We start from the raw sequence: 12,063 nt of genomic DNA on the forward strand, positions 1-12,063 counted from the left end.
AACACTGTGTTTATTTTTTATTTTTTTGTCTCTTTGAAGCCATGGAGGAGTTGGTGTGTGAGCTGCGTCTGTTCCTGGACCTGCTGGACAGGGAGTATCTGAGCGCTGGGGTCAGGGAGAAGAAGATGCTCATCTCCAACATCCTTCACAGGGTCCTCAACGCTAAAGGTTACAACCGCAGCTATTATCAAATACAATGGTATCTGTCGCGTGCTTCGTAAACAACAGGCTGACAGTGAGACGCTTACTTACAGGACCGTTCCCAAAAAATGTAGAGAGAAAATAATAATATAGTCAATAGTAAAATAATAATAATAACACAAGGAATAAATCCACAATGAGTAACGATAATTTGGCTGTACACACGAGGTGCCAGTACTGAGTCAATGTGCAGTGATACGAGGTAGTTGAGGTACACACAGTATGTCCATATACTGTAGGTAGGGATAAAGTGACTGTAACATTATCTTGCATACAACCTTTACACAATCTCACATCTCCTACATCTTCCACACGATCCTCAACATTAAAGACCACAACCTTCACCATCATACAACCTTTACACAGTCTCACATCTCCTACATCTTCCACACGATCCTCAACATTAAAGACCACAACCTTCACCATCACACAACCTTTACACAGTCTCACATCTCCTACATCTTCCACACGATCCTCAACATTAAAGACCACAACCTTCACCATCACACAACCTTTACACAATCTCACATCTCCTACATCTTCCACACGATCCTCAACATTAAAGACCACAACCTTCACCATCACACAACCTTTACACAATCTCACTCCACTCTCACCCGGACCAACAGCCATTTCATACCCTCAATCCACATACTCTACCTCATTACCATTATCATCATACCTAATCCATGCCATTGCATTTTATGTTTGTTGATTGTAATTCGATCTCTCGGTCTTCCTCTCTCAGAGCCCTCGTTCAAGTCAGAGGACCACAGCAGCCTTTCTGCACCCCCTCAGATGCCACTCCCTGAGATCCCACACCCCTGGCTCGTAAGACCACCTCACACACCATCGCTCTCTCTCTCTCTGACCTATGACATCACACCCCTGGCTCGTAAGACCACCTCACACACCATAGCGCTCTCTCTCTCTGACCTATGACATCACACCCCTGGCTCGTAAGACCACCTCACACACCATCGCTCTCTCTCTCTGACCTATGACATCACACCCCTGGCTCGTAAGACCACCTCACACACCATCGCGCTCTCTCTCTGACCTATGACATCACACCCCTGGCTCGTAAGACCACCTCACACACCATCGCGCTCTCTCTCTCTGACCTATGACATCACACCCCTGGCTCGTAAGACCACCTCACACACCATCGCGCTCTCTCTCTCTGACCTATGACATCACACCCCTGGCTCGTAAGACCACCTCACACACCATCGCGCTCTCTCTCTCTCTGACCTATGACATCACACCCCTGGCTCGTAAGACCACCTCACACACCATCGCGCTCTCTCTCTGACCTATGACATCACACCCCTGGCTCGTAAGACCACCTCACACACCATCGCGCTCTCTCTCTCTGACCTATGACATCACACCCCTGGCTCGTAAGACCACCTCACACACCATCGCGCTCTCTCTCTGACCTATGACATCACACCCCTGGCTCGTAAGACCACCTCACACCATCGCGCTCTCTCTCTCTGACCTATGACATCACACCCCTGGCCTGGCTCGTAAGACCACCTCACACACCATCGCTCTCTCTCTCTGACCTATGACATCACACCCCTGGCTTGTAAGACCACCTCACACACCATCGCGCTCTCTCTCTCTGACCTATGACATCACACCCCTGGCTCGTAAGACCACCTCACACACCATCGCGCTCTCTCTCTCTGACCTATGACATCACACCCCTGGCTCGTAAGACCACCTCACACACCATCGCGCTCTCTCTCTCTGACCTATGACATCACAACCTTTCATGTCACATACAGTGCATTCGGGAAGTATTCAGACCCCTTGACTTTTTTTTTTCTTATTCTAAAATGGATTAAATAAAACATCTACACACACTAACCCATAATGACAAAGTGAACATTTTTGCACATTTTATTAACTATAAAAAACAGAAATACCTTATTTCCAATTATTATTCAGACCCTTTGCTATCAGACTCAAAATTGAGCTCAGGTGCATCCTGTTTCCATTGATCATCCTTGAGATGTTTCTACAACTTGATTGGAGTCCACCTGTGGTAAATGTAATTGATTGGACATGATTTGGAAAGGCACACACCTGTCTATATAAGGTCCCACAGTTGGCAGTGCATGTCAGAGCAAAAACCAAGTCATGAGGTCGAAGGAATTGTGCGTAGAGCTCTGAGACAGATTGTGTCGAGGCACAGATCTGGGGAAGGGTACCAACACAAAAACATTTGGCAGCATTGAAGGTCCCCAAGGACACAGTGACTTATATCATTCTTAAATGGAAGAAGGCACATGACAGCCCAATTGGAGTTTTCCAAAAGGCAGCTAAAGGACTCAGACCATGAGAAACAAGATTATCTGGTCTGTTGAAACCAAGATTGAACTCTTTGGCTTGAATGCCAAACGTCACTTCTGGAGGAAACCTGGCACTATCCCTACGGTGAAGCATGGTGGTAGCAGCATCATGCTGTGGGGATGTTTTTCAGTGGCAGGGACTGGGAGACTAGTCAGGATTGAGTGAAAGATGAACGAAGCGATGTACAGAGAGCCTTGATGAAAACCTGCACCAAAGCGCTCAGGACCTCAGACTGGGGCAAAGGTTCACCTTCCAACAGGACAATGACCCTAAGCACACAGCCAAGACAACGCAGGGGTGGCTTCGGGACAAGCCTCTGAATGTCCTTGAGTGGCCCAGCAAGAGCCCAGATTTGAACCTGATCGAGCATCTCTGTAGAGACCTGAAAATAGCTGTGCAGTGATGCTCACCATCCAGCCTGATAGAGCTTGAGAGGATCTGCAGAGAAGAATGGGAGAAACTCCACAAATATAGGTGTACCAAGCTTGAGGAGTCTTAACTAAGAAGAATCGGCTGTAATCACTGCCGAAGGTGCTTCAACAATAGTACTGAGTAAGGGGTCTGAATACTTACAGTACCAGTCAAAAGTTTGGACTCACCTATTCATTCAAGGGTTTTTCTTAATTTTAGCTATTTTCTAGAATGTAGAATAATAGTTAAGAAATCAAAACTATGAAATAACACATATGGAATCATGTAGTAACCAAAAAAGTGTTAAATCAAAATATAAAATATATTTGAGATTCTTCCAAGTAGCCACCCTTTGCCTTGATGACAGCTTTGGACACTCTTTGCATTCTCTCAAACAGCTTCATGAGGAATGCTTTTCCAACAGTCTTGAAGGAGTTCCCACATATGCTGAACACTTGTTGGCTGCTTTTCCTTCACTCTGCGGTCCAACTCATCCTAAACCATCTCAATTGGGTTGAGGTCGGGTGATTGTGGAGGCCAGGTCATCTGATGCAGCAATCCGTCACTCTCCTTGGTCAAATAGCCCTTACGCAGTCTGGAGGTGTGTTTTGGGTCATTGTCCTGCTAAAAAACAAATGATAGTCCCACTAAGTGCAAACCAGATGGGATGGCGTATCACTGCAGAATGTTGTGCAAGCCATGCTGGTTAAGTGTGCCTTGAATTCTAAATAAATCACAGACAGTGTCACCAGCAAAGCATCCCCACACCTCCTCCTCCATGCTTCACGGTGGGAACCACACATGCAGAGATCATCCGTTCACCTCTTCTGTGTCTCACAAAGACACAGCGTTTGGAACCAAAAATCTAAAATTTGGACTCATCAAACCAAAGGACAGATTTCCACCAGTCTAAAGTCCATTGCTCATATTTCTTGGCCCAAGCAAGTGTCTTCTTAATATTTATGTCCTTTAATAGTGGTTTCTTTACAGCAAAATCAACCATGAAGGCCTGATTCACGCAGTCTCGTCTGAACAGTTGTTGTTGAGATGTGTCTGTGACTTGAACTCTGAAGCATTTATTTAGGCTGCAATCTGAGGTGCAGTTAACTCTAATGAACTTATCCTCTGCAGCAGAGGTAACTCTGGGTCTTCTTTTCATGTGGCGGTCCTCATGAGAGCCAGTTTCATCACAGTGCTTGATGGTTTTTGCGACTGCCCTTGAAGAAACTTTCAAAGTTCTTGAAATTTTCCGGATTTTGACTGACCTTCATGTCTTAAAGCAATAATGGACTGTCGTTTCTCTTTGCTTATTTGAGCTTTTCTTGATATAATATGGACTTGGTCTTTTACCAAATAGGGCTATCTGCTGTATAACGCCCCTACCTTGTCACAACACAACTTATTGGCTCAAATGTATTATTATAACTTTTAACAAGGCACACCTGTTTATTGAAATCCATTCCAGGTGACTACCACATGAAGGTGGTTGAGAGAATGCCATCAAGGCAAAAGGTGGCTACTTTGAAGAACCTCAAATATAATACACTTGTTTGGTTACTACATGATTCCATATGTGATATTTCATAGTTTTGATGTGTTCACTATTATTCTACAATGTAGAAAATAGTAAAAATAAAGAAAAACCCTTGAATGAGTAGGTGTGTCCAAACTTTTGACTGTATGTAAATGTCCTATTTCATATATTTATATTTTTTTATACATTTGCAAAAATCTCTAAAACCCTTTTATTTGCTTTGTCATTATGGAGTGTTGTGTATAGATTGATGGGGGGGGGACAACCATTTAATCCATTTTAGAACAAAGCTGTAATGTAACAAAATGTGGAAAAAGTCCAGGGAAATAGTTTCCGAATGCACTATTTGGGCATGGTAGTGATTTGTACTAGAAATGCAATGTCTTCAATCAGATCGCAACGCAACTTGTTCATTGTCCTTGAGAAGGGAATTCTTTCCCCATTCTTCAACCACATGTGATTGGACAATTTGAGACATGTTGCATGAGCTCAACACAGATCGCATGCACTACTCTGTCCCATGAATGTCACGTCCAATCATATTGGAGGATGTTACAGTCTCTTATAAAGCAGAAGGGTAGTTTTGAGTTCAATATGGTTCTGCTCTCTCGCCACCTACCAACTCCTGACACACCTGTGTGTGTGTGTGTGTGTGTGTGTGTGTGTGTGTGTGTGTGTGTGTATCCCGAACACTGCCAGTGACTGCAGGTCAAAGGAGAGTTGCATGTTTTATGGTTCCCCTAGGAAACTAGAGAGACGGGAGTGCAGTTTCTCTCCTTCTCTCTGTCTCTCTCCCTCTCTATATATACTGTATCTCTCTCTCTCTCTGTCTCTCTCCCTCTCTATATATACTGTATCTCTCTCTCTCTCTGTCTCTCTCCCTCTCTATATATACTGTATCTCTCTCTCTCTGTAAGTACCATTCATTACATTGCGATGCTGACCTCTGGAAAAATCTCTCCAAGTAGCTGTGTTTCAACTTTCTCTGGTTCTGTTTCACATACCTTGAATCTCCCCCTCTAATGTTCTCTCCCTCTATCGCTCTCCCCCTCTATCACTCCCTCTCCTGGTCTCTCCCTCTCCTGTTCTCTCCCTCTCCTGTTCTCTCCCTCTATCACTCCCTCTCCTGTTCTCTCTCCTCTCCTGTTCTCTCCCTCTATCGCTCCCTCTCTCTCTCTCTCTCTCTCTCTCTCTCTCTCTCTCTCTCTCTCTCTCTATCTCTCTCTCCTGTTCTCTCCTCTATCGCTCACTCTCCCTCTCTCTCTCTCTCTATCGCTCTCTCTATCTCTCTCTCTTTCTCTCTCTCTCTATCGCTCCTCTCCCTCTCTCTCTCTCTCTTTCTCTCTCTCTCTATCGCTCTCCCTATCTCTCTCTTTCACTCTCTCTCTCTCTCTCTCTCTCTCTCTCTCTCTCTCTCTCTCTCTCTATCGCTCCCTCTCCCCCTCTCTCTCTCTCTCTCTCTTTCTCTCTCTCTCTCTATCGCTCTCCCTCTCTCTCTCTTTCTCTCTCTCTCTCTCTCTCTCTCTCTATCGCTCTCTCTATCGCTCTCTCTCTCTCCTGTTCTCGCCCTCTATCGCTCCCTCTCCCTCTCTCCTGTTCTTGCCCTCTATCGCTCCCTCTCCCCCTCTCCTGTTCTCTCCCTCTATCGCTCCCTCTCCCTCTCTCCTGTTCTCTCCCTCTATCGCTCCCTCTCCCCTCTCCTGTTCTCTCCCTCTATCGCTCCCTCTCCCTCTCTCCCCCTCTCATGTTCTCTATCTCTATCGCTCCCTCTCTCTCTCCCTCTCTCTTTCTCTCTCTCTATCTCTCTCTCTATCGCTCTCTCTCTCTCCTGTTTTCGCCCTCTATCGCTCCCTCTCTCTCTCTCCTGTTCTCGCCCTCTATCGCTCCCTCTCCCTCTCTCCTGTTCTCGCCTTCTATCGCTCCCTCTCCCCCTCTCCTGTTCTCTCCCTCTCTCCTGTTCTCTCCCTCTATCGCTCCCTCTCCCTCTCTCCTGTTCTCTCCCTCTATCGCTCCCTCTCCTGTTCTCTCCCTCTATTGCTCCCTCTCCCTCTCTCCTGTTCTCTCCCTCTATCGCTCCCTCTCCCTCTCTCTCTCTCCCCCTCTCCTGTTCTCTCCCTCTATCGCTCCCTCTCTCCCCTCTATCGCTCCCTCTCTTGCTCCCTCTCTCTCTCTCCCCTCTCCTGTTCTCTCCTCTATCGCTCCCTCTCCCCCTCTCCTGTTCTCTCCCTCTATCGCTCCCTCTCCCTCTCTCTCTCCCCTATCGCTCCCTCTCCCCTCTCCTGTTCTCTCCCTCTATCGCTCCCTCTCTCTCTCTCTCTCCCCTCTCCTGTTCTCTCCCTCTATCGCTCCCTCTCCCTCTCTCTCTCCCCCTCTCCTGTTCTCTCCCTCTATCGCTCCCTCTCTCTCTCTCTCTCTCTCTCTCTCTCTCTCTCTCTCTCCTGTTCTCTCCCTCTATCGCTCCCTCTCCCACTCTCTCTCTCTCTCTCTCTCTCTCTCTCTCTCTCTCTCTCTCTCTCTCTCCTGTTCTCTCCCTCTATCGTTCTCCCTCTCTCTCTCCTCTCTCTCTCTCTCTCTCTCCTGTTCTCTCCCTCTATCGCTCCCTCCCCCTCTCTCTCTCCCTCTATCTCTCTCTCTCTCCCCTCCTGTTCTCTCCCTCTATCGCTCCCTCTCCTCTCTCTCTCTTTCTCTCTCTATCGCTCTCTCTCTCTCTCTGTTCTCTCCCTCTATCGCTCCCTCTCTCTCTCTCTCTCTCTCTCTCTCTCTCTCTCTCTCTCTCTCTCTCTCCTGTTCTCTCCTTCTATCGCTCCCTCTCCCCTCTCTCTGTTCTCTCCCTCTCTCCTGTTCTCTCCCTCTATCGCTCCCTCTCCCTCTCTCCTGTTCTCTCCCTCTATCGCTCCCTCTCCTGTTCTCTCCCTCTATTGCTCCCTCTCCCTCTCTCCTGTTCTCTCCCTCTATCGCTCCCTCTCCCTCTCTCTCTCTCCCCCTCTCCTGTTCTCTCCCTCTATCGCTCTCTCTCCCTCTATCGCTCCCTCTCTTGCTCCCTCTCTCTCTCTCCCCCTCTCCTGTTCTCTCACTCTATCGCTCCCTCTCCCTCTCTCCTGTTCTCTCCCTCTATCGCTCCCTCTCCCCCTCTCCTGTTCTCTCCCTCTATCGCTCCTCTCTCCCTCTCTCTCTCTCCCCTCTCCTGTTCTCTCCTCCCTCTATCCTCCCTCTCTCTCTCTCTCCCCCTCTCCTGTTCTCTCCCTCCCTATCGCTCCCTCTCTCCTCTCTCTCTCCCCCTCTCCTGTTCTCTCCCTCTATCGCTCCCTCTCCCTCTCTCTCTCTCTCTCTCTCTCTCTCTCTCCTGTTCTCTCCCTCTATCGCTCCCTCTCCTCTCTCTCTCTCTCTCTCTCTCTCTCTCTCTCTCTCTCTCTCTCCTGTTCTCTCCTCTATCGCTCCCTCCCCTCTCTCTCTCTCTCTCTGTTCTCTCCTGTTCTCTCCCTCTATCGCTCCCCTCTCTCTCTCTCTCTCTCTCTCTCTCTCTCTCTCTCCTGTTCTCTCCCTCTATCGCTCCCTCTCCCTCTCTCTCTCTCTCCTATCGCTCTCTCTCTCTCCTGTTCTCTCCCTCTATCGCTCCTCTCTCTCTCTCTCTCTCTCTCTCTCTCTCTCTCTCTCTGTTCTCTCCTCTCTATCTCTCCTGTTCTCTCCTCTCCTCCCTCTCTCCTGTTCTCTCCCTCTATCGCTCCCTCTCCCTCTCTCTCTCCCCCTCTCCTGTTCTCTCCCTCTATCGCTCCCTCTCTCTCTCTCTCTCTCTGCCCCTCTCCTGTTCTCTCCCTCTATCGCTCCCTCTCCTCTCTCTCTCTCTCCCCCTCTCTGTTCTCTCCCTCTATCGCTCTCTCTCTCTCTCTCCCTCTCTCTCTCTCTCTCTCTCTCTCTCTCTCTCTCTCTCTCTCTCTCTCTCTCCTGTTCTCTCCCTCTATCGCTCCCTCTCCCTCTGTCTCTCTCTCTCTCTCTCTCTCTCTCTCTCTCTCTCCTGTTCTCTCCCTCTATCGCTCCCTCTCTCTCTCTCTCTCTCTCCTGTTCTCTCCCTCTATCGCTCCCTCTCTCTCTCTCTCTCTCTCTCTCTCTCTCTCTCTCCTGTTCTCTCCCTCTATCGCTCCCTCTCCCTCTCTCTCTCTCTCTCCTGTTCGCTCTCTCTCTCTCCTGTTCTCTCCCTCTATCGCTCCTCTCTCTCTCTCTCTCTCTCTCTCTCTGTTCTCTCCCTCTCCCTCTCTCTCTCTCTCTCTCTGTTCTCTCCCTCTATCGCTCCCTCTCCCTCTCTCTCTCTCTATCTCTCTCCCTCTCCTGTTCTCTCCCTCTATCGCTCTCTCTCTCTCCTGTTCTCTCCCTCTATCGCTCCCTCTCCCTCTCTCTCTCTCTCTTTCTCTCTCTCTCTATCGCTCCTCTCTCTCTCTCTCTCTCTCCTCTCTCTCTCTCCTCTATCGCTCCCTCTCCCTCTCTCTCTCTCTCTCTCTCTCTCTCTTCTCTCTCTCTCTCTCTCGCTCTCCCTCTCTCTCTCTTTCTCTCTCTCTCTCTCTCTCTATCGATCCCTCTCCCTCTCTCTCTCTCTCTCTCTCTCTATCGCTCTCTCTATCGCTCTCTCTCTCTCCTGTTCTCGCCCTCTATCGCTCCCTCTCTCTCTCTCCTGTTCTTGCCCTCTATCGCTCCCTCTCCCCCTCTCCTGTTCTCTCCTCTTCTCCCTCCCTCTCTCGCTCCCTCTCCCTCTCTCCTGTTCTCTCCCTCTATTGCTCCCTCTCCCTCTCTCCTGTTCTCTCCCTCTCTCCCGCTCTCCCTCTCTCTCTCTCCCCCTCTCCTGTTCTCTCCCTCTATCGCTCTCTCTCCCTCTATCGCTCCGTCTCTTGCTCCCTCTCTCTCTCTCCCCCTCTCTCTGTTCTCTCCCTCTATCGCTCCCTCTCTCTCCTCTCTCTCTCCCCCTCTCCTGTTCTCTCCCTCTATCACTCCCTCTCTCTCTCTCTCTCTCTCTCTCTCTCCTGTTCTCTCCCTCTATCGCTCCCTCTCTCTCTCTCTCTCTCTCTCTCTCTCTCTCTCCTGTTCTCTCCCTCTATCGCTCCCTCTCTCTCTCTCTCTATCGCTCTCTCTCCTGTTCTCTCCCTCTATCGCTCCCTCTCTCTCTCTCTCTCTCTCTCTCTCCTCTCCTCTTCTCTCCCTCTATCGCTCCCTCTCCCTCTCTCTCTCTATCTCCTGCTCTCTTCCCCCTCTCTGTTCTCTCCCTCTATCGCTCCCTCTCTCTCTCTCTCTCTCTCTCTCTCTCTTCTCTCCCTCTATCGCTCCCTCTCCTCTCTCTCTCTATCGCTCTCCCCCTCTCCTGTTCTCTCCCTCTATCGCTCCCTCTCCCTCTCTCTCTCTATCGCTCTCCCCCTCTCCTGTTCTCTCCCTCTATCGCTCCCTCTCCCTCTCTCTCTCTATCGCTCTCCCCCTCTCCTGTTCTCTCCCTCTATCGCTCCCTCTCCCTCTCTCTCTCTATCGCTCTCCCCCTCTCCTGTTCTCTCCTGTTCTCTATCGCTCCCTCTCCCTCTCTCTCTCTATCGCTCTCCCCCTCTCCTGTTCTCTCCCTCTATCGCTCCCTTGCTCTGTCTTTTGTCTCATCCATTCCTGTAAGTCATATCAACCCTGTAGTATGTTAGGGAGAAAGAGATAGAAAGAAAGACACACACACATACACACCCAGGGCTGAGGGTGTCGGTGGCGGGTTTGTTGCAAATTCCAGGAACTTTCAATAAATTCACTGGTTTTCCCCAGAACAGGATGGAATAAGGAATACGGATTTCTAGAAAATCAGGGAATTCATTGAAAGTTTTGCAACCCTAGCCACGCTCTTTCTGTGACCAGCCACAGACTAGTTCTGGGCCAAACCCACACCCTCTGAAGAGGGGAGCGGAATGAGACGAACCAGGGCTTCTCTCTGTTGCTTCAGATGATGTTCCTGTATGTGGAAGGGATACTAGTGCAGCCGCAATCTTGGTTTAGGACTATGACTGGATCTGGCCATTGAATGACTATATAGCATTGTGTTGGGTCAACAGTCCTGGACTTCCTAGAATAAGCATAATAACATCATTTAGCAAAGTCAGCTGACATGCTAACACAGACCCTCTGAGTGAGTAGGGCGGAGATATGCTGGCCACATGGGTGGTGCTATTAGCAGAGAAAGACACTGTTGATAGAGTCCCTCTGTCACTAACACACACACACACATACACACACACACACACACACACACACACACACATCATTAGGGATTTGGAGACTCATACAGAATATCCATTAATTAGATAGACACCCCAATTCCTGTCTAAGTCCAACCAGCCCAATCAACCTCACTTTGAACCACCCTGTGTGTGTGTGTGTGTGTGTGTGTGTGTGTGTGTGTGTGTGTGTGTGTGTGTGTGTGTGTGTGTGTGTGTGTGTGTGTGTGTGTTAAGGAAAACGTATGAAAGAGTACTGTGTGTGTATGATAAATAGAGAGAACATATTAGAAGTGTTGATTTCTGCAGACAGTTGTGAAATCTGTGGCCTTGAATGATCTCAACCACTAAAGAGTTTCCTAATTTGGCTCTTTGGACAAGATTCTTTGGTTGTGGGACAAAGGGCCAAAATCTGAGACGTTGGGTCACACTAGTGTGTGTGTGTGTGTGTGTGTGTGTGTGTGTGTGTGTGTGTGTGTGTGTGTGTGTGTGTGTGTGTGTGTGTGTGTGTGTGTGTGTGTGTGTATGTAGGCTGATTGCTTACTGTGTCTTTACAGTAAGAGAGAGAGAGAGAGAGAGAGAGAGAAGATAGATCGTAAATGTAAGGGTAGGGACCTGGTTAGACCACACAGAACGCTACACACACACACACACACACACACACACACACACACACACACTGTTTTACTTTCATTCTGATTTAATCAAGCTGGACTCAACTCCAGGACAGGAGTTTTCCTGAGCGGGTCACATGGTCAGGGTGTCAGGAGAACCTCAGAGCCCTACTTTTAGGAAATTCATTGTCAAGGGTTAATGTCTACTAGGGGTTAATGTCTACTAGGGGTTAATGTCTACTAGGGGTTAATGTCTGGTAGGGGTTAATGTCTACTAGGGGTTAATGTCTACTAGGGGTTAATGTCTACTAGGGGTTAATGTCTACTAGGGGTTAATGTCTGGTAGGGGTTAATGTCTACTAGGGGTTAATGTCTACTAAGGGTTAATGTCTACTAGGGGTTAATGTCTGGTAGGGGTTAATGTCTACTAGGGGTTAATGTCTGGTAGGGGTTAATGTCTACTAGGGGTTAATGTCTGGTAGGGGTTAATGTCTGGTAGGGGTTAATGTCTACTAGGGGTTAATGTCTACTAGGGGTTAATGTCTACTAGGGGTTAATGTCTACTAGGGGTTAATGTCTACTACTAGGGGTTAATGTCTACTAGGGGTTAATGTCTACTAGGGGTTAATGTCTACTAGGGGTTAATGTCTACTAGGGGTTAATGTCTACTAGGGGTTAATGTCTACTAGGGGTTAATGTCTACTAGGGGTTAATG

The 12,063-nt window shown here is 48.6% G+C and overlaps 1 protein-coding gene across 4 annotated transcripts in view; it reads left to right on the forward strand.

Moving 5' to 3' along the window:
* The window catches only part of LOC112239869 (actin filament-associated protein 1), a 146,180-nt gene that overhangs the window by 75,400 nt on the left and 58,717 nt on the right, over positions 1–12,063 (forward strand). For all 4 annotated transcript variants that reach the window (XM_042298456.1, XM_042298455.1, XM_042298454.1 and 1 more), the window contains exons 2-3: positions 40–168; positions 950–1,032. In XM_042298456.1, coding sequence (XP_042154390.1) covers positions 40–168; positions 950–1,032 — 212 coding nt within the window. The remainder of the gene's footprint in view (positions 1–39; positions 169–949; positions 1,033–12,063) is intronic.

The sequence above is a fragment of the Oncorhynchus tshawytscha genome, linkage group LG15, assembly GCF_018296145.1.
Source record: "Oncorhynchus tshawytscha isolate Ot180627B linkage group LG15, Otsh_v2.0, whole genome shotgun sequence".
Taxonomy (NCBI): domain Eukaryota; kingdom Metazoa; phylum Chordata; class Actinopteri; order Salmoniformes; family Salmonidae; genus Oncorhynchus; species Oncorhynchus tshawytscha.